The sequence below is a fragment of the Solanum verrucosum genome, unplaced genomic scaffold, assembly GCF_900185275.1.
Source record: "Solanum verrucosum unplaced genomic scaffold, falcon-dt-bn FXZP01000138.1, whole genome shotgun sequence".
In the NCBI taxonomy this organism is placed as follows: Eukaryota; Viridiplantae; Streptophyta; class Magnoliopsida; order Solanales; family Solanaceae; genus Solanum; species Solanum verrucosum.
Genome location: NW_026020134.1, coordinates 163591 through 187264, shown reverse-complemented (window position 1 = coordinate 187264; position 23674 = coordinate 163591). Strand labels below are relative to the sequence as shown.

Here is a 23674-nt window from a genome sequence, read left to right as displayed (position 1 = left end):
GTATGAACCAATTTTATCCTATTGCATGGACAGTGGTAGATAAGGAGACAGGCAAGACATGGAAATGGCTATTGGAGCTTTTGAAGTGTTCTTTAAATCTTAAAAATGGACATGGAGTGACATTCATCTCACATATGCAAAAGGTAAAACTTACATCTTTTCCTTATGTTTTAATTGATAATCAAAATTGTCATCCTTGAGCTAAACAAATATATTGTTGTTTGTTTTCAATTTTAAAACTAATAATGATGTTGAATGTTTTTTTATCTCATAGGGGTTAATTGATGCTAAGAAGGGTGTGTTTCCTGAATCTAAGTACAAATATTGTGTAAGGCATATTGAGGCTAATCGATGTAAAAAGTAGAGGAGTGGACAAGCCAAGAAACTTATGTGGTGGTGTGCATGGGCCACATATGTTGAAGACTTTGAAGATCAATTGAGAAAATTAGGAGACATAGATGAAGAAGCTACTAAAGACTTGGTGAAATATAAACCTTAAACTTGGTGTCGGGTGTACTTTGATACTCATTGTAAAAATATCATGGTTGACAATAATTTCACTGAGTCATTTAATGCATGGATTCTGGAAGCAAGGCATACGCCTATCATCAAAATGTTGGAAGAAATAAGGGTGAAGGTTATGAGAAGGTTGGTTTCTAATGAAGCAAAAGTTAGGAGTTGGAAGGGAGATTTCAGTCGACCGTACATGAAGCCATACAATGTTTATAGGGAAATTGCTCATGGATGCAAGGTTGAGTTCAATGGTGACTTTGGTTACGAAGTCACAGAAGGTGATGATAAACATACAATTAATCTGAAGGATAAAAGATGCACATGTAGGGCTTATGACTTATCGGGAATACCAAATACCATCCCCCATGCTATCAAGGCCATGCTGTATGATAAGGTATTTTATCCTCAATTTTAGCCTTTTCAACTTGTTGTCTTCATTTACTTATTTTAATTTTTAATTCATTTTTATCTTGTTGGCTTGTAAGGTTGAACCAGGAACACAAATACACTGGTATTATTGTAATGAGGCTTATTTGCTAACTTACAAGAACAAAATACAACCTGTTAGGGGAATTAAATTTTAGAAAGTCGATCCAGCCCAAGCCATGAAACCACCAAAAGTTGTGAAGACTATAGGAAGGCCTAAACTTAAAAGAGATAGAGTACCAAATGAAGCAGGGAAAATGAAGGGAGAGTGGAGTCAATCCAAGAAGGGATCAACCATGCATTGTAAAAAATGTGGTGAACCTAACCGTAATACAAAGGGTTGTTATAATGTAAGCATCTAATTTGTAACTTAATTATATTGTAACGGCCTGAACTAAAGTAATATGTTTTCCTTTGCTGATAGGACAATACTCAAGGAGCTGGTTCTAGTTCAAGAAATTGTAAAAAGAAATGCAATGATACAACCTCAACTCCAAGGGTACATCATTCAGGTGGCACAAATGATGAAGCAGAAATAGAGTTTCAAACTGAAGTGGAGACACAACAATCAATTTATTCAACCACACAACCTTATGGTCCTGAAGTCGGTATTGAAGAAGACTCATCACTTAGGCCAATGGTTGTTTCTGAAGTCACAAGGCTGGAAGAGAGAAAGAAAAAACCTAAGCCAACAATTGGATCAAGAAGAATTAGATTTACTGGAGATGCTAGTGGAGTGTCAATACCGATAAAAACTATTTGGAAAGGTAGGGCAACAACTACACTTCATCAACTACAAAATGAAGGAAAAAAGAAGAGAATGAAGATGATGGTTAGAAAGGGACAAGGAATTCTAGATAATGATGACAGTGATGTTAACTTTTAAAGACTAGGAATTGTACTTAGTGTTTTGCTTGAATGCACTTGGAATATTACCTTAGAAAATGTTTTGGTGGTTCTTTTTAAAATTCACATTTGTCTTGGTGATAGTTGACCACTAAAATATGGATGTGCATTTGGTTGGATGGTGTAACTTGTCTTGTTGACAATTGACACTAGAACTTGTTTTGTGTTTGATAGTTTTTGGTGTTGGTGTGTAGTGAATCTGCATTTTTTTGGTGTAATATCTTAAAGTGAATACTTGTTTCTTTATTTAGATTAATGGTTTAATATTTGGTCTTGTTAGTATTTGCTTCTTTTTGGTGTTGTGATGTGCAGTGAATCTTCTTCTTTAGGGCATTTATGCACCATTTGCATACTAGAAAAGTATATCAGCACATTCAAAGCCATTTTGAAATTTTTTAAGTGCAATTTGTGTTCTTAAAAGCTAACATAAATATAATTAAAGAATTTGCAGCTCTGAAATTTGTATCACCATAATCCATTACCTACTTTATGGCACTAATTAGCAACAATTCCATTTGTTTTCCAGCATCCAAACAAATAAGAAACAACAACAATACCACTTGTTTTTCAGCATCCAAACAAATAAGAAACAACAACAATACCACTTGTTTTTCAGCATCCAAACAAATAAGAAATCAACTTCTAAGTAGTGCTAATATTTATTAATGAAAACTCACGAGACGATGATAATTTAATATTGGATAATTCATGTTTTAGAGAGTAAATGAGACTTGTTTGTGAGAAATTAAGGAAAATACAGTGTAAAGAAAAATTACAACAAAAATATGATTTTGTAGGTGAATTCATCATTTAAGAGTTGGAGTGTAGTGGCTAACTATTCATCTTATTCCATCTTTAATAATGTCGTAACGAAAGATAAAATTAAATGCATCATTTGTGAAAAAAAAAATCAAAAGAAATCCACAGATTTCACAAGATTTTTTTTTCTACGTCAGGCTTGGCATCCTGAAAAGACTTCTTCCTGAATTTAAAGGAATCCACGATATGAAATTGAGTAATGCTACAATTCCATAATAGCATATGCTCTTATATCTATATGAAAAATTAGAACCTTGAGATATTCCATAAACAATGAAATGTCGGGAGCAAACTCGATATCATCATAAATGAAGAAAAAGTTACACCCAATTAAGAATATTTGAGAAATCCAGAAGAGGGGGCTAGGATTTTGAAAGAAGAAGAAATAAATCTTGTGAGAAAATGGAGTTGGGTTCAGATAAGAGAAGAAGGTAGAAAAATTAAGGCTAATTAAATTGTTTAAGAAGCAACCGTTACTTCCGTTTCATTAAGGGCATTTTTGACCCATTTCTCTAGCAATAAGGGCATAAATGAACCAAAGTATAAACGAGGGAAATTTTTTATCTTTTCACATAGTACAAGGGCATTTTTGACCATTTTCCCTTTATACTATTTACACTAGTAACATATTAGAATGGGCTTAATATTTATATTTTTTCTGTATTAATTTATAGACATATTTTTCTTTATAATTTGTTCAAAAAAATATCACTCTTCTATATTTATAATCAATTTAACTCTTAAATTTCTATTTACCATTAATGAAATGATTTATAACCGACACAAATTTTTGAAATTTATTTTTTCTTTACAAATTTCAAAAGTTTTCATTTTTTTGAAGAAAAAAAATTGTCTAGTCAAATGGGAGAAAATGATCAAAATGGTCCTTTAAAAAGGTAATGCTTTATTTTGGTCTTTAATATATTTCACTTGATTGAAATGATCCTTAATATATAACAAAAGGCATTTATTTCGGTCCTTAGCTTTATCCTAAACCTAACAGATTTATCCAAAACAAAGTGTTAATTTATTATTTAATACTTGCTTAAAATATCTCTACGCTTAAGCATATAATTTTTTGAATCTTGAAGTAAATTTTGTCGAAGAAACTAGAGGAAAATGGTGTTAGATTCTATTGAGTTCTTTCTGTAGAGCTAACAAGGAAAGACAACAATAATGAATTTTGTTATCCATATATGATCCACAACTATTTTTGGTGCTTGTGCATAGTGCCACCTAATGAATTTGTATTCCTTTGTATGTATTTGTATTTGTATGTTTTTGTATTAAAAGGCAAAAATATTAGGAGTTGTTCTCGGTTGGAAATAAGTAAATATTTAATAGCTATAATATTTGTTGTGTCGTAATTTTCCTATCTTCAGCAAAATCACTATTTTGAAATGTTCTAAGTATAAATCAATTTGAGAAATACTTAGAAAGAGTCGCCACTTAATTTTTAAAAGAAATTAAGAAAACTTATAATTTTCAAAGATTTAAACAGAAAAAATCATTTGAAAATACCAAAGAAGGTTCGGGGTTCAATTTACACTTCGAGAAGGGTTTAAGCATTCGAAGTGCCCGCTAACATGCGGTTGACCTGCAACTTGACTAAAATATATTTTTTTGACTAATTTTTAGAAAAGGTGTTTTAACATAAGAATAACTTACAATATATGGTTAAAAAATAAGTTAAATAAATGACACTTTTTATTTTATTTATTTTTAGAGAAAAGGGATCCAAAATGAAATATTTGACTTAAAATACAAGTGATTTGAATATTAATAAAACTAGATTAATTAGAATTTATTTTATTCATTTTAAAATAATAATTTAAACCAATTTAATAAATTAAGGCATAAAAATCCTTTTTGAATTAATTGACTAACCTTTTTGAGAAAATGACTAAATAAGTATTTTATAATAATAATTAACATTATTAGATTAGTTTTGAGAAAATAGTTAAACAAATAGCAATTTTTATTTTTTAAGAAAATGGGACCTTAATTGAAACAATTGAATTAGAGACAAATACTTAGAAATCTTAACGAAACTAAATGAGTTGGTTTTTATTTGAGTCATTTTTGGTTTATGAAAAAAAACTATTTTAAACTAATAAAAGAAAAAAGAATGTTTTGACTAAAGATTAATGACAATACAAAAATTGATAAAATAAGATTTGTTAGAAACAAAACAACACAGAGAAATAGCTCGTCTTTTGGGGGATCCAACTAAGTTGATTTACGATTATAAAGTTAGAGTTAAACAACAAACAATAAATAATCACAATTAAATAATTAGCGAGTAAGGGAGAAATTTGAATTTGGGCCCCCTTTTGGGCCAATTTCGTTGGTATTTTGGCCTTTAAACCAATCCCGTTTTTGGTATACAGCCGATGTATATTAGTGTATATCAGCATGTGTATAGGCTCTTTTCATGTATTTCTTGCTTCCGAATACATGTATTTTGCATCAGCCCTGTGTCCCTGCGTTTTTGACCTGTATATCTCTGTATGATGAGTGTATATTGCTGTATACAATATGTATACAACCCATTTCTGGCTTTGCAAAGACCTGTTCATCACTTTGGCTGACTCGAGAGGAATTCAATTCAACGAAATGCGGGGATGGAGTCCGAAATGAACTCGGATGAATGTCACATGTATCAAAATAAGGGAAAAGGAATTAATGGAGGGTTTCGAACAATTCACATGTGCAATTATGTTTTCAACTAGGAATAACCATGATATAGCTTAACTCAAGATATCTACAAATTACTACAAGCATCAAATAACATATATAAGCATATGAAGTATCACTAATGTCCACCACGTGATACAATACATGCCACTTTCAATAATTTCACTTTGACAAATTAGCAAACATATCATACTTAGCCATATGAAGAAATGAAACAAAAGGAAATTACTTATGTTATAGTTGTAGGTCATCCAAAACAAAAAAAAAAAAAAAAAAAATTTGAATTACAAACGACACTAACACTAAAGTGATACCAAAGAAAAATAATGGCTAAGTAAAAAATTCAATGCACAACTACATTATGAGTCTTAAGATATTGAAACAAAGTTCCAAAACATATAACTCTAACATAAACATCAAAACAGTGCACTTAGATACCATTTTCAAAAAAAAAGAAAAAGAAAAAAAAAACAAAAAACAGATGTACAGGCATAACACATTCATAAATATCTTCCCTACAACAAAAGAAAATGACTTAACAGAGAGAAAGTCATTACTAAAGAGACAAATTATGACTAAATTCGATAACGTAAACACCCACATTAACTGAAATAAATTAGGATTGGAAATGAATTTTACCTTTCTCGGAGCAGGAACTGGGACAACGAGCTTGACTATGAAGCAGCTTCCACACTAGAGAAGTGATAAACTTTGAGAATTATAATGAACTTCGGTAAGAGATTTCGACGAGACGAAGAGAAATTCCAAGAAATCCCCGATCTAACTTTGTGGTTTTTGGTATTATATCGATACTATATTCATCAATCTAAAATTACGACTTTTAAAATTCCCCCCCTCCCTCTCAAACACTGACTGGTCGAGAAATTATATAGGGGAAAAGAAAATCATTTTCTTTTCTTTTTTTTTTCTTTTTTTTGGGAGGAAACTGGATGGACAGGAGGTATTTGAATTTGAAATTCAAGTTCCCTTTTGGATAAGGTTGCTGAATATCCGCAATTTGGTGGGATTTTCTGGGATTTTTGCTGAATTTCTGGGTTTGTTGCGTGAAGAAGATGATATTGGGGTAGTGGGGTCGCATGCTGGAATTGGGAATGCTGATGGGATTTTGTGGGCTGGGAAATAAAGGGAATATTGGGCTGATGGGTTGGTCTCATGGGACATGGGCCCAAAATTAGTTTGGGCTGCTGGAAAAGGTAGAAAAAGGGCCCAAAACTTGGTCTTAAATAGGTTTAAGGTTAGGGTAGAAATGAGCTAGAATTATAAAAGGAAAATGACCTTTTGAATTTCAACTATAGCCAATTTGAATTTAAGTAACAAAATTGGCTAAAACTTAAATAAAATGAATTAATATAATCAACTAACGAACTTCTTAACAAAATAAATAATTGAATTATAAACTAATAACTCGAAATTATGACTATAACTTAAAGTAAATTAGTAAAATATTTAACTAAAATGTAAAATCTTTTGTGATGATTTTTCAAAAATTTATAAAATAATGTGATTGTAAAAATATACATATTTATTGTTTAAAATTATTTAAAATGAAAAAATTACTTTTAAAAATAACTTGGAAGTATTTTGAATTTCCTGAAACTCATTAATTCAAAATTATAACCATCACTAATAAAATATTAAAAATATGAAATCTTTTTTGAGATGATTTTTGAATAGTCATGAAATACATTAATTATATATATAATTATATAAAACATAGATATTATTTAAAAATTATAAATAAGTGATAAAAACTATTTAAGATAACTTGCAAACTATATTTATTGAAATTGAAGAAGCTCGGTGATTAATTAATATTGTGGAGGTCCAAAATTGGGTGTCAACAATATTAAGGGTAAACTACATAAATCCCACTACTTTACATCCTAATTACTAGGAATCTCGTTAGTTTTCAATATTACTATATATACCATTTTTCGTTCATAAGATACATGACTCTATTAGAATTTAAAAGATACATGTTTTAAAGGATAGGATACATATTTTAATTAATTTGAATTAATTGTTTTAGTTTAATTCCTTAATTAAAGGAGTAAGTTATGGGAGATATAACAACCATAATGTAATTATGGCTCCATCTCATCATCATCGATTGATATCATCAAATTATTTTCTGAACTTATCTTCTTCATCAAATTATCGTCCTTTTGAATCACCAAATTTTCTAAATTTCTTTTGATCATGGTGAATATCACAATATTTTTATGTCATTCCAGTTCATGGGTATCTGAAATCGAATATGAAAATTACAGAAGATATATGTATCTGTTGACTTTTAAAATCGAGATACATGTTTCATTTGTTTAAATTAATTAGTTGTAACTCATTTCCTTAATTAGAGGATTAATTGAGATACAAGTATCATTACTCGCGAAATACATGTATCCATTGATTTTAAAAGTCGAGATGCATGATTTATAACTTTAAATTAAAGAGGTATAACTTATTTCCTTAATTAAAGGATAAATGGATGAATGATTAACAATCAAAACTGATTTACATGATCCTTGATTATCAACTTTAACAAGTTTTCCTAAAATAATGAAATCATAAATCATAGTAATTTTGTAATTGTAAACTTCATCTCCTTCATTAATTCCTTCTTTTGTATCTTAAATTTTTGAATATTTCGGCCTTGAGATACATGTATCATTTTCGTGAGATAAACGTATCCATCGGTTTTAAAAGTCGAGATATACGATTCATTATTTTGAATTAAACGGGTGTAGTTTATTTCATTAATTGATGAAATTAACAAACCAAACAGATTTACAAGATACTTGTGTATCAACTCTAACAAGTGTTCCTAAATTAACGAAATCATAAATCATAGTAATTCTATAATTGTAAACTTCATCTGTAATTGTTAACTTCATCTTCTTCATCAATTCCTTCCTTGTATCTTAAATTTCCGGCTTGAATGTTGACGGATGAAGACCCTACAATGACAAAAACCTAATTTGTAAAAGTTTATACAATCAAATTTTACACACACTATGAACTCTATCTCAGATGCGTGAATGGAATGTAAACCAAGATACATGAGAATAATGAAAAATAATAATAATTTACCTCATTGATACAACAATTGTGTTGAAAAAACCTTGAACTTCTTCTGGATAATATTAGTCATCTGAAAGAAGCAAGTTAATGACTAATTTATAGAAAAGATGTATGGACCATGACGATAATGAATATGAGTTTGTATATGATGTTGATTATCACGATTTGGTTAAGGAAGAGAGAGAGAGAGAGATGGGGTGGATGTGAAGTACGTGGGGTGGAGGTGAACATTAGGGTAATGAGAAAATAATTTGTGTACCATTAATTAAGGAGTTTAAATTTTAAGATAATTATTCAATACCATATTTAAGGGATTTGTGTATCTAGTTAAATCTTATAAAATATATGATATAAATATTAAAAATGGTATTATGTGATTTTTTTAAACTAGAGGTAAAATAAGTATATATGGTAGAAAAGTATGTCTAGTTGGTAGTTTTTCCTAATATTAACTAATTTCAAAGTTTTAAATCAGAAAAAATTGCAGAAATCTCACATTTTAGTTTACTTATTACCATTATCCCCTATAAGTTTTACAAATCTCCAAAATTCCTCATTTTCGCGCATCAGATTAGTGTATCTCGCGCATCAGATAGTGTATCATGTATAAAATGTACATCGGATTAGTGTATCTCGCGCATCAGATTAGTGTATCTTGCACATCAGATAGTGTATCATGTATAAAATGTATATCATATTAGTGTATCACGTGTAAAATGTAATGTATCTTACTTAACGATTAATGTATCTCGCGCATTAGATTAATGTATCAACGCTTATTTTATTATATCCGTTTTGAGGAATTTGTGTAATTATAAACTTTTAAGGGATAGATTGTAATTTTGCCTTAAAAGTATGTGATTTCTGTAATTTGCCCTTTAAATAATATATAAATTATAGGAACCACATATTATAAGGGATACATGCGGGATACATAGGTAAATAAGGGATTTTTGAAATTTTTGAAATAAGTAGGGATAAATGGATATTAAGGTAAGTAAAGGAGTGTAGTTAAGTAATTTGTCCTTAAATAATTGGGTAAAATGGGCCATTCAAGTGGGTTGCCCAAGTTGGCTAAGTGGGCCTCTGTTATTTACTGCAGCTTGGGCATCAAAGCCCAATAATGGTAAGCTGAAGCTTCACTTTTTTCTCCGGGTCATTAAGAAATTAGAATAAGCTAACTAAGGTAATTTTTCCAAATAAATCTATACAAGAGTTAATTATTCATATTTTGGAGATATCAAATACCAATAATATATTTATCCGCATCTCGTGTTTAAATTTCAATAAATACTTATTCGTATGCCATATTAATATCAAATCAAACAATTTAATTTTAACAATTAAAAAAAAATAAGAATACACAACTTAATGTGTATGAATAATATATGTTTTGCATTGAAAATGATATCCTCTAATCACTTATAAATTGAACATAAATTATTATTATTTTCAGATTTCCTATAAGAATTTTTTTTATAAAAAATATATAAATTAAGAACAAATTTATTAAAAGGTTACAGAATCGAATCTCATGCGACTCATATTGTAATACAAAATAGACAATAAAAAATAGTGATGTGAACATCACAATACGAAGTTAGAGAATATAATATATGTCAAGTTGCCAACTCAAATAGACTATTAAAAGAAGCAATAATTGAAGTAGTATGTTGCGTTTTTAATAATTTATACAAGTCTGGTTGAAAATAATTGCAGAGAAAACAAAAAAGAGAGAGAAAAAGATTAAAATGGTTGGACCAAATAGACCACAAATTGTTCTATTTGGATCCTCAATAGTGCAATTTAGCTATAGCCATGAAGGTTGGGGTTCAATCCTCACTGATCTATACTCTTGCAAGGTACTCTATTTATCTCTTATTCTATCTTTAATTTGTTGTTTTATTTTTCTATGTTTTTTTTGGTCTCTTGGTGTTTTAATGAACAAGGATGATTTTTGAGGGATACAAATTCGAACTAGGGATTTTTGACTTGCTAAGATTTTGACCTGTTTGTTCAGTTCACTTTGTCTCTTTAAGCATTCCTTCGCCTTGTCATGTCCTGTCTCACTCATCAGCTTGTGTCCTGCCCTATTGTCATCCCTAATCCCAAATTTTGTTTTTTAGTATCCAGTTGAGAGGAGAGTGAGGGTTAATACTACTTACTTAGCTTCTTCCTATGTTTATATCAAAGGAATGAATGCAAGATTGTGTTTTTCATCATTTAATTATAATTAAATGATATATATTTCTACTCTAATTTATAATTATAAAGATTAAATTATTTAATTTGATGTAAATACTCAAAAAGTAACCCCAAATTGAATGTCCTATGTGCATATTAGTTGAACGAAGCTTGGAGAACAAATTAAGGAATCAAAACTATATAACAGAAATATTATATATTCGTAAATGGTATTATATTTGAAAGTAGAACTCAATTAGAAGGATATTGAAGCTAATCTCAATCCACAATATTTTTTTTCCAAAAAAGAATTTTCGTGTACTAATTCTACTATAACCAAACTATATGCTCTGAAGGCGGTTCAATTGGATCCTAAATAGTAAAATCCATAAAAATAAATAATAAATAAATATAAAAGTGAATAAATATACTTTTTTTAATTAGCTTAAATCAAGTTGATTATGGTTTTTATAGGCAGATATAGTGCTTCGTGGATATGGTGGTTGGAACACTAGGCTGGCTCTACAGGTTTTGGACCAAATATTTCCCAAGGTACTTCCTATATCTGTTGTTCAGTGTATAAAATTTAAACTCTTATTTATTCTAATAATTACAGAGGATAAATATATATATGCTTATTCATAATTATTTGTTTATATATAATTAAGGATGCAGCAGTACAACCATCACTTGTTATTGTATACTTTGGTGGAAATGACTCAATGAAACCTGATCCAAATGGTCTAAATGCTGATGTTCCTCTTCTTGAATATATACAAAACATGAAGAACATTGTACTTCATCTCAAGGTGTCCATTTGAAACTACTCAACGAACATGATAATTTTATAGCTAAACAGCAAAATTAATCGCTAATGAATTATCAAAATTGCTTGCAGAGCCTATCGGAAAAGACTCGAATACTAGTTCTTAGTACTCCACCAGTGAATGAGGAACAAATCATCAAATTGTTCGGGTAATACATACTGAAATTTAACAAAAACAAGGTTTTATATACTACATATTATTGACTTATAGTAGGGAAATGTTTCTGACAAACTTTACATAAAAAATCTCATAATTTTAAGACAACTTACGTAGATTCCACTAGTTTAGGAACTAATTACTTAGATACACTCTAGTTTGCAATATTATGTATCTTACTAGATTTTAGTGGCTCCAGATATGTCTAGATACATATATCTCGGATACATGAGGTCAAATTTAGGTGTAATTTGTTCTAGATATATTGTATCCAAGTGGATTCACATGTATCTGTGTGATACATAGCAAATATCGCTCACCTCCCTCGCCTCTCTCCCATCTCGCTCGTCATTCTTCTAGATACATGCGAATCACTCCAGATATATATAGATACATGTATCTAGTGTGATTCTACATGAGATACATATGAATCTCATTCGCCTCTCTCCCTATTTTTATGCATCTGATAGCAAAAATGCATGTATCTAAGTGTAAGATACGTAAGAAACTCTTAATTAGTGGTAAAATACGTAATATTTTGAAAGTATAGGTAATGATAGTATATATGGTAGTGAAGTATGTCTAATTATATAGTTATTCCTATTCGTAACGACGTTGTTCGTCAAAAATTCCTATATTTTGTAAGTAATGGCTTGCTATTGTTGTTTGTTTTCGGAAAACAGAAGTTCTCGACGTTCAAATGAGAGCTCACATATATATTCAGAAGCTTGTATAAAAATGTGCAAAGAGTTGGGGATCAAGGTGATTGATCTTTGGACTGCACTTCAAAATCGAGATGATTGGTTGACTGCTCATTTCACGTACGTTTTTCTATCTTAATTTAAAGCTTCAAGTATTAATTAGTGGTAAATAATTGATTGAAAAACTAAATTCGTGCAGATAGCTTTATAATTACGTTTAAGACTTCTCATCTACTTTCTAATTAAATTATTTTTACGGAGTGTACGTGAGAAAAATTAGATCCTAACTCATGTGCAACATTTCCTTATCGAGAATCACTTAATTTGACACCCTTACATATGTAACCCCTTTTTGTAGTGATTTCTTCGAAATATATTCGATTTCAAGATTTGAAAATATTTTTGATTTTATAAAAATGGTTTATATATAAGATCTATTTATCCAAGAGAGTAGGCCATCACTCGAACTCGAACTCGAACTAGGATGTATTAGCGGTACTTTCTAAGAGCAGCATGTCTATCAATTTTATCATAGCACCTTGTCTTGAATTCATAATAGCCTATGAATAAGCAATTGTTGAGATTGAATAAGCTATTTTAGTTTAATTTAGTAATAATTCAAATGAATCAACAACAATAAAAAGTTGTTCAAATAGGAATTCGAGGTTGAAGGTTTTAATTTTTAACTTGGGGCCGTAACAAATAATAAAAGATAATATTGTATTCATAAACTAATAAAATTCCAGTGTTATGTACAATTTCTATTATTCGTCTACCGTTGAAAATAACTAGCAAGACTTCTATTTATAGTACTACAAAATCTACTTTAACTCAAAATATGAAAACTTATACCTATATCAATTTAACTACAAATCTTAACTAGAGTCTAGACACGATTTCTTACAACTTTGAATTATTTTTCCTAACAGATAACTTACCATATATATATATATATATATATATATACACACGCACTTGAGGTTCAAATTCACTATGATATTTTGTTATATTTGGGTGTAAGGGATGGAGTTCATTTAACAGCAGAAGCAAGCAAAGTTGTGGTTAAGGAAATCTTAAAGGTTGTGAAAGAAGCAGATTGGGAGCCAAATCTACATTGGAAATCATTGCCAAATGAATTTGCACAATATTCACCTACTATCTTTGTTGGGCCTAATGGTAACACTCCTGTTATTGTTGCTGATTTGGACTTGGACTGGCAAGCCCAATGGATCTGACAATATGAATGTTTGTCTACCGTCAAGATAGGGATTTGCTTCTGCAGAAAAGCAAGAAAGGCAAGAAAATGCGCTCGAGCAGCTTAGCTTCTTACTATCACTTTTGGAAAACCTACTTTGAACTTCTCTTCAACTCAATGTTCATCATATCAGTTACCATCTTCAATTCATATTTTTTGTAAAACTCTTATTAACTTCTTTAAGAAGGATATTTAGTAATTTTAATTTAATCTAAGTTATCATTTTCATTTGAATATACTTGCAGCTGAGTCATATCTTATTTTATCGCATTTCCCTAATACTTTTTCGGCCTATATCTATCTCTCTTTGTATCTTGTATAATCAACCTCTCGCATTTTCTCTTTACATGTCCAATCCATATTAATCTCGTTTCCTTCATTTTGTCCACCAGCATGGGGCCACTCCCACCTTAGTTGGGTGAATTGAAATTAATTAATAAATATTTCTTGCTTTTTTAAAATGTTATATATCTTAAAAGCAAATTTAATTTGTCAAACTGACTAGTATTTGAGATCGAAAAAAAAAAAAACACTTCAAGTATATGGACTCAAACATAATACTCTTGTTAAGTCTTGTTAGGTTTTAAATGTAATTCGCATGTGATAATGTAACCACTCGAAAATCCAAATGACATGAGCTGGTCTACAATCTGGAAATTAAATTTCATAGATATGAGAAGATCAAATATTTTATATGACTTGCAAGACATAATATATTTATGTCTAACGAATCTAATAATTGAGTCACCATAATAAATTTATGTCTAATAATTATGTCTAAAGTACTGATATGGAATAGCTTTATCTTACAAAACAATATCCTGATTGTTTCAATTTATTTGTCCTATTTTGATCTAATACAGAATTTGAGAAAATAAAAAAGATTTTTAAGTCTTATGATTTTAAATTAAGGATATGTCAATGTATCAAAATGTCTTTTAATTTTGTGGTCTTAAATGTGTAGTTGAAATTAGAGAGTTGCTAAAAAGGGGAAAAAATCATTCTTTCTAAAAGATTTTTTTCTTCAAAAAATTAGAACAAACAAATCGAAACGAAGACAGAGTAAAGGGTAGAATGGATTGGAGAAAAGCTGTAGTGAGCCCCATATTGAATTTAAGGCAATTGCAAAGTGCAAGTTGTCAAGTCTAATTGCAAATGGCTAGCTGCTTTAATGATAATTCATACAGAGATTAGAGATAAATAGTTAAGTATTACTTTAGCACTTTAAGAGAAATTAACTAGGACGTTGTTTCTCGTTGAACAAAAAAAATAATTAGAATCACAGTACAATTTCTTTTTGTCCAATTTTAGTTATATTAATATTTAAGTCCTAAATATTATAAAAAATAGTTAAGTGACAATTATGATTAGTTAGTAATTTAGTATATACTTCCGTTTCAATTTGTTTGTCTTATTTTTCTTTTTGATTAATCTATTTTTAGAAGAAAAAAATATCTCTTTCCTTTATGGTCTAACTCGTTAACTTCAATTTTTCAACAGACAATTTTAATACCACAAGATCAAAGAACATTTTGATACATTCTACCTAATTTAAATTTAAAATCACAATATTCAAAAAGTTAACAAAAAAGTGGCTACTTACTCCTATATATACCTTTGGAGTTTGACCACGCCCAAAGGCAGAGTCCTCAACAAAGAACCTATTCCTATCAAGATATATCAATACAATTTACTTTGTTAAACTTTGTATCAAATTAAAATCAGACAGTCAAATTAAAACGGATATGAATAAATATAGATATATGATGGATGCATCCTATAGACTTGTCAACAACTAATTAACATGGTCAGTAAAGAGTCTTATCAAACTCATCAAACATTCATATCTTATTGGCAAAACTATTTATAAAAGCCAAAGCATTACTAGTAACCTCCTTGACCTTCCCTGCACGATTACAAACGTTCAATTTCAATGGCTCATCATCACTCACATCTTCAAATCCATCAGTACAAGTATCCTCATTGCTCAAAGCCGCACTCATCCATGTTTGAACATTACTCATTTGAAACCTCAATGACTCACTCGAGCCACCGAGCGTACGCATTTGACTCAACGAGTCGCGTATCTGATCGACTGCATCTCCGAATACGGAGAAGCAGTCGTGGAGCGCAGCCACTGCACGTGGCTGCGCTCCATAGTCAGCTTCGCGAGATAAGTTGGAAACAAAAGCTGACATTCGCTTAGCTTTTGCTAGGCTTACTCCAATAGCGACACGTGCTAGGCGACCGGGGTCTTGTTGTACCGCGGTCGCGTAGTGGTTTAGTGAGTGGTAGCAGGTATCCGGATACAAAGTGGTTTTACAACTCGAACGGATGTAGTCCGAGTCATCGAGGACGATGTCAACGGATGACACTGTGGTAGGGTCGAGGAGGGCGGCGGAGGGGGACGGGATAAGGGAGAGGTGGAGGAGCACGGTGGTGAAGAGGATGCAAAGAGTACATGAGGTTTTCATGGTTTATCTACTATAGTTTATTTTTCAACAAAATGTAGCAATATATGTAGGCAATTGGTTTGGAGGTGAAATTACATTTTTGTCCTAATTAAGAACCATTTGTTATGGAGTCATGATTTTTGTTGTCGAAAAGAATATTCATTATGCTCCTTTAATTCGGGTAGTACTATTGAACAATGCGAAAAAGGGTGAAAAGTAATTACTTCTTCAATCTATAAAGTGTTGATAGTTATCGTAATTTTTCTTAACTTTTTTTTTAGTCCGTTTGAAAAAATAAATTAATTTTTAGTAATTTCTTACTTACTCTTTCCACTTGATATGTTTTAAGATCACAAAAAATTAAAAGACTTTTGAATACATTTTACACCTGATTATGAGCAGAAAATTCAAAAGTCAAAATCTTATGAATTAATTATCAACCACAAGGAGAAAGATTATGGGAGCCATGTTATAAGGTAGATACAAGTACACAATACCTGTTTTTTTGTTCAATAGTTTCACCATTATAAGAAAGTAAAAAATTAGCGACAAATAAATTTTTATAATTAAATAAAAAAAATATCATGCTAATTTTATTTAGCTATGAATTGCAAGTGCAATGGATTATATGAAAATTCAATTAATTAGGAGATATTTCGTACATGAATTAACTAGAGATTATCAATAAATTCCACAATATCTTGTAAATGATGTATATCATTTTGTGAATAAAGATTGAAAAAAGAAGTTCAATAGTATAAATTGGTATTCTTAATGTATAGTTTACACATGACTCTCCTTTAATTTCTTCCCTATCTTTTGAATATTTTCACCTTTTTCAAACTCCAAAAATCCTATTTGGATCCAATTCTTTATAAGTGGGGCAGTATACAAACTACTTTTTGAACTTTCAAGTTCTTTTGCTGCCTAAATTAGCGCCACTTAATGGGATGGCCCTACAATAATTTTTTTGGACCAAATGACTTTTACTTTATGTGACACCTAATTATATCATTAGTAATAACTACCAAACATTTGATTAATTTTGACCTTTTGATGACAAAAAAAAAAAAGTTGATGCATGTTCTGACCTGTAATAAGAGCTTTCAGCATTTCTGCGACAGGAATTTGAGAGTATGATTAATATGTCCTACTCCTACCTATACAAAGCTAAAATCAAATTTTATGACTTATCCTTGATTCATCTTATTAGTATTATATTTTTGGTAGCTTGAGAGTAGGTAGTTTTTATCAATTTTCTGTTTTGCAAATTAGTTAATTATTGTACTTAATTCCAACTTATTATTAGAAGGGAAACTTATATAAATTTCACTAGTTTAGGAGCTAATTATTTAGATACATTTTAGTTGTAAATGGGGTCAAAATTAGTTGTAATTTGTTTTAGATACATTTTAGTTGTAAATGGGCGTCCCGATACATGTATCTCGGGATACATGGGGTCAAAATTAGGTGTAATTTGTTTTAGATACATAACAAATCTCGCTCGCCTCGATCCCTCATATCTTGCTTGTCTCTCTCCTATGTATATGGTTCCTAGATACATGCTGATCATACCATATACACACTTCACATTTATTTTTGAATACATAACAAATCTCACTCGCCTCCCTCCCTTTTTAGTGTATTTGGTAGAAAAATACATGTATCTACATATATATTTCTCAATATATAATAGAAAATTCTGAATTAATGATAAAATACATAAAATTGTAAAAGTATAAATAATATAGTATATATGATCGTGAAATATGTCTAATTATGCCGTGTCTCCATATTAGTATAAGTATTAACTTATATAGATGTATTACTAATCCTTTTAAAGTATACTTTAGTATACATCATAATACAGGTAGTGCTAATGTTGGTGGCTCTCATTGGATTTGTAATGCTTTTATTTTGGTAATTAACTAACACGCGGAGAAAGTTAAATTATTATTGTGTTTTTATTTTTTCTATTAAGTATGTATACCATGCATTAATAACCACAATAAGAATGATATATTACATAATAATAACAATAATCTCAGTGCAATTTCATAATTGAATTAGAAAAAATTAAGATTAATGTACATATTTTATCTCTACCTTTATGAGACACATGAATTATTTTCAATAAATCCTCGATAATTTTTTTCTAAAAAATCTGATAGTGAAAGCAAGCTCATATCGATGGAGTTGAATAGCACATGTCAAATAATTAACTTGCGAATTCTTTTATTTACTAAATATTAAATCATTTGAGCTATAATAAATCCAACTTCTGGCATTAATTTAATCCAATAATTTAAGGACATGAATGGAATCTTAACAAATAAATATATAGTATCATATTTTTGTCCTTTCGGTGGTTAGATGTCAGTTTAGTGGGGAAGAGTACGCATGCAATGAGTTTTCTTTTTTATATTTGGTCGAAATGCAATAATACTTAAGTATAAAAATATATAGGTCAAATAATAATAATAATAATAAAAAATGAAATACTAATATATAATTAATATGAAATAACTACATGACATTTGTTAGCCGGGAGTGGGGTGACCCAATCCTACCGCCCCACATTATGATCTCAATATTATAATACATAAACGCACTTTTTAATTTGGTCTTATTTAATATTTATGTACTTTAATTTTGGGTATGTACAAATGAACACTTAAATTTATATATAGTTGAACAAGTAGGCATACACATTATACTTAACATCCTACGTGATAACTTGCATCGTACGCGACATCCTACATGGTGTCTTACGTATATTATGTCACGCAGGATGTATGTGTATACTTATTTAACTTTATCCAAAATTTAAGTGGACATTTATGCACACATAAAGTTGAAGAGCATAGATGTCATTTGAGGTCATGTTAAATGGCGTATTTATATAATATGCCTAATTAATTGGGGATAGTTTGCATATAGCCACTATAATAAACTTAATTAGGTCCCTTAGGTATAATTTGCATATTTATGGATTGTAACTCTAGTTTAAACTGCTATGGGCGACTTCGTTTTTCTAATTCGTGGATATATTTGTATAATTTGTTGGTACGTTTGTATAATTGAGTTGTTTGCGTCCTTACTTGTATAAATTGATCAGTATCAAACTATCAATTGCTTTGTATTTATTTTTGTATAAACTCGAAATAATGAATTTTTACAAACACAAATATCTGAACTTTAAACAGTTATGCAAATTATATTATACAAATTACATCATACAAAAGTTCGTTCGTGTTTGTATAAATTGGTTAGTATCAATTGATTTGTATTTATTTTTGTATAAACTCGAAATAATGAATTTTTACAAACACAAACATCTGAACTTTAAACAGTTCTACAAATTACATGATACAAAAGTTATACAAATTATATTATACAACTGTACACACTTATACAAACTAAAAAAAAGTGGCCAACATAATTATCACTAAATGTTGGTGGCGAGTGGTAATTAACGAAAACTATAGTTATGATGACTAATTAACTAGTACTCAGTTCTATTTTATGTGACACTTTTCGAATTTTGAGATTCAAACAAATCTATCTTTGACCATAAGTTTTTTATAGATCCTTTAAACGTTTTGAATTATCAATTATTCTGACTTATATAATACTTTTTATATAAATATATAAATTTCATTTAAAAAATTTTGCAGATTCCATGGCGCAAATTTCCGGTCAAACTTAAACTGCTTGACTCTCGAAAAATGAAAAGTGTCACATAAATTGAGACAGACGAAATTATATATTTATATAACCGCATAATTTTCCCTAATTAATTTGTTGAAAAATAAATTAATAACCACCACAACATTCTATTCTACTATATTATAAAAGGGAGTTTAGGGCCAAATATAATATATAATATTCAAGTTCTACTATATAATATTCAAGATTGGGACTTTTCCCAATCTTGAATATTATATATTATACTTGTGGGACTTTTAAAAGGGAGTTTATGCCCAAGTATAATATATAAATATAGTAGAACTTGGGCATAAACTCCCTTTTAAAATAATATATATATGTCACAAATGGAAAAGTTCCAATCAAGGAAGCAACATATATCATTTACAAATGACTTAAAAAGCATTAAAAATTACAATAATTACCAATTTAAAATATTTAAAAGCTATATAATAAAATAGGTTGACTCTCAGAATTCTACCAGGCTCACATATATTGGGACAGAAAAAATAACACATATCATTTTAAAATTACCAAAAAAGTATTATAAATAATAATAATTAACAGCTTAAAATATTTGAAAGACATTTTAAAAGGGTTAATTTTGTAATTTTATCCATATCACATAAATTAGGACAAAGTGACCAGTAATGTACGTTATTTCAAAGTTACATAAAAATATTATAAATCACAATATTTAATAACTTAAAACATTTTTTTTTTAAAATATGAAAATTTGGATGACTCTCCAAAAATATGAAATTTGGAGAGTCAACCAAATTGAGACAACAAAAATAACATATAAATTAACAACATAAAATATGTTTTGAAAAAAATACAAAAAATTCCACTGATTTTTTAAGTGAATCTATCGTAAAAATACTATAAATCATGATAATTGACAACATAAAATGTTTACAAAATGTTGTATGTAGATAGTCTTATTATGCCTTAAATAGCATCAAAGAAAGTACAAGTTTGTGATAAAAAAAACTTATTCCTTTATCCACGCAAACAATCGATTCAAAAACTCGGTTATTAGCCCCAAAACATACCATTTATATTATTGGCCCGTGCATAGCACGAGCAACATTATCTAGTTTTAATATAAAATGATAGATCTTTTTTAAACATAAATTTATAAGTATGTTAGATCTTTCTAATCACAGGCGCTAACCTCACTATCACATGCCTAATCATGATTTCTAAAGTAAAGAGCTCCACATCAATTTTCTCAACTCGGACTTATTAGAATAAAGTCATATTACAAATAAAATATTCTCCATCAATTGCATATATTGAATATACAAATTTTATAAATGTTGTTCTTTTTTCTGTATTCGCTCAAGCCTGTTCTTGATTTTAAATTTTTTTAAAAAGTCATGTCTTTTATTATATTTTAAGAGGGATGGAATGACCTGAGAGGTCCTTGTACTAGACACCGTTTGTAAGTTGGACCCTTGTATTTATTACTTTGTTAACTAAATTCTTAAACTCACCAAAACGTAATATTTTAAACCCCTCTAACCATTGATCGAACTTACGTGACATTAAAATGACTGAGTTGAAAAATTGCATGATTACATGCGTTTTGAAGCAAGCAAATGCAATATTTTATTTAAAAAAAAACTCAAAATTATATATAAAAATAACAATAAATTTAAAATATTGAAAATCTCAAATTCTTCATCTTCTTTAACCCCAACCCCACCCCCACCCTACCCCTTCTTCTTCTTCAGCCCTAGCCCTCCCCTCACCCCTACCCCTACCCTTTTCTTTTCTTCTCTTCTTCTTCTTCTTTCTTCTTCAGCAATCGTCCTCGTTCATCACTCCCTCTTCTGTTTTATACCTCACTCTATGGTACTTTCTTCTTCCTTTTTTGACGGACACCCCATCATCACCATCATACAAAAAATTATTAACAGAGTTTTTGCTAGAAAATATACTCATTCGTCATTTTTATAATCTTAATTTTCAAGATCTATTGCTTGAGTTTTCAACTTGAAGTTTTCTTGATATCTCTCTTTACCAAATAAAAATAAATAAAGATCTCCTTTAAAGCATACCAATGATTAATTACAGTGAATGATAAATTTTTGTGATTGAAAAAGATTTTGGGTGCAAAGAAGTGACGGTGATTTTTTCATTTTTTGGAGAGGGATGGGGGTGGGAAAGAAGAAGGTGAAGTGGGGAATGAGAGACATGCGTACAGTGAGAGAGAGAGAAATTGTATTTTTTTTTTAAAAACATTTGATTTATGATGTGTCTTTGATTTTTTTTAATAATTATGATGTGTTATTAAAAAATGACATGTAATTTCATGTGTAAAATGAGTGTACTATATGCACACTCATCAGATAAGAAAGGGGTTCAAAATATTGTGTTTCGGTGAGTTTAAGATTTCAGTTAATAAAGTCATAAATACAAGGGTTCAACTTACAAACGGAATCAAGTACAAGAGTCTCTTAGACCATTCTGTCTTTTAAGAGTTGATGAAATATATAGCTAATTTAGACGCTCTAACTACTACCTTCTACTATGTTCTTATATGCAGAAATATTTTCGTTGGTCAATTTTTGTAGCAAATTCTATTTGTCACCTACAAAAAGGAATCAGTCTAACATGGACGATTTACTTGAACTATAGAGAGGATTCCAAAGGCTTCGCTATGAGTAAAAATGGCCCTCAAGTGAAGAAGTAATAGAATGTTCTGCCCAAGAGATTAACAATAACAAAAGTTGTTAATGAGTAATGTTCACTATCCAAGCATATTATTAAATTAAAGACACGTAGAATATACCAAAAAATATATACAAATCAGATAGAAATACACATTAATGTAATATGCAAAAGATAGAACAACTGCCACACACACACAGTAATGAAACCACAAAAATGAATCTGAAAAAAACCTCATCGCTTTCAGATCTCATTCTCCTCCTCCTCCGCCATCACCGCCGCCGCTGCCACCACCACCACCACCACCACCGTGAGAACTACCATCCGCACCACCATCCATGTCAGATAGATGTGAGGTGGCTACGAACGCAACTGCCGCTGCTCCGGCGTCATTGCCGCCGGTATTGGAGGTGGCTCCACCGTGGTTACTACCATCGGCACGATTATCATCAGCATTGATATCTCTATTTTTTAGATTTGATTTTGAATTCGAAGATCCTTCTTCCTTAGTTTTGCTGCTCTTACGATTTAGAAAGCAAAAGCAGAAGCTGGTTTTACTAACCATTGTAAAATTATGATAGAATCAGATCGAATCAAATCGAATCGAAAAATCAATGAATGGTTAAGTAACATGTGTTTTGCATCGAAATAGTAACATTTTGCTTAATGATGAAGGGATAAAGACACCAATAATTCTCTCAATGGGGCCAACAGCTTTGGATTCTTTTTTATTATCTTCTATCTTAATATGACAGCTAATTTCTTTTAGCAATATAAAGAAAAGGTGCATTCTTTAAACGGAAAAAGGGTCATATTTGCCCTTTTAACTCTTAGAAAAGGGTCATATTTACCCTTCATCATACTTTTTTGATATATTTGTCTTTATCATCCAACTTTAAGCACATATTTATCCTTGTACAGTTAAGTATTGTGTCATCATTTTTAATAGTCTATGTGGCTCTATTTTTATTATAATTAAATTTTATTTTCTATTTAGTATTCTATCTTACCCATTTAGTAAGGTTCGACCCAACCAAAATAAAGACCCATTAACCCGATTCCAATACCCATCCTTTCACATTAATTTAGCCATCAAAACATGATAATATAGAGACACCAACCTTCAACTTTCTCTTCGTAGCTTTACACTATCTCAGAAGAAGCACCTTTTTATCGTAGAGAAAAACTTGTTGAGAAGATAAAGTTTTACCAAAGCGTCCACAAGCACACAACAAGCTGATGTATTGC

The 23674-nt window shown here is 29.9% G+C and overlaps 4 protein-coding genes and 1 pseudogene across 8 annotated transcripts in view; 2 read left to right on the top strand and 3 right to left on the bottom strand.

The window, feature by feature from the left end:
• The window catches only part of LOC125827363 (tubulin beta-2 chain), a 461890-nt gene that overhangs the window by 347353 nt on the left and 90863 nt on the right, over positions 1 to 23674 (bottom strand). Inside the window, exon 1 of one of the 4 annotated variants that reach the window (XM_049506678.1) lies at positions 4615 to 4618. The exons of the other annotated variants lie outside the window; for them this stretch is intronic. The gene's annotated coding sequence lies outside the window, so the exon portion shown is untranslated. Of the gene's footprint in view, positions 1 to 4614; positions 4619 to 23674 lie in introns of those variants that run through there. 4 annotated transcript variants of the gene reach the window in all.
• LOC125827458 (uncharacterized) lies at positions 542 to 6505 on the top strand (annotated as a pseudogene).
• Positions 10201 to 13827, top strand: LOC125827399 (GDSL esterase/lipase CPRD49-like). 2 transcript variants are annotated; one of them, XM_049506713.1, is made up of 6 exons: positions 10201 to 10325; positions 11122 to 11199; positions 11316 to 11456; positions 11546 to 11622; positions 12314 to 12451; positions 13353 to 13827. In XM_049506713.1, the coding sequence occupies exons 1-6, from the start codon at positions 10215 to 10217 to the stop codon at positions 13564 to 13566; spliced, it is 759 nt and encodes a 252-aa protein (XP_049362670.1). In that variant the 5' UTR covers positions 10201 to 10214; the 3' UTR covers positions 13567 to 13827. The 2 variants fall into 2 exon arrangements, with proteins under 2 accessions (XP_049362670.1, XP_049362671.1); XM_049506714.1 differs by lacking the exon at positions 11316 to 11456.
• Positions 15318 to 16084, bottom strand: LOC125827410 (pectinesterase inhibitor 7-like). Its single transcript, XM_049506725.1, has one exon. It carries the CDS (start codon positions 16058 to 16060, stop codon positions 15428 to 15430), a length of 633 nt encoding a protein of 210 aa, XP_049362682.1. The 5' UTR covers positions 16061 to 16084; the 3' UTR covers positions 15318 to 15427.
• On the bottom strand, positions 22677 to 22991 carry LOC125827457 (putative glycine-rich cell wall structural protein 1). The gene has a single exon (XM_049506775.1). It carries the CDS (start codon positions 22989 to 22991, stop codon positions 22677 to 22679), a length of 315 nt encoding a protein of 104 aa, XP_049362732.1.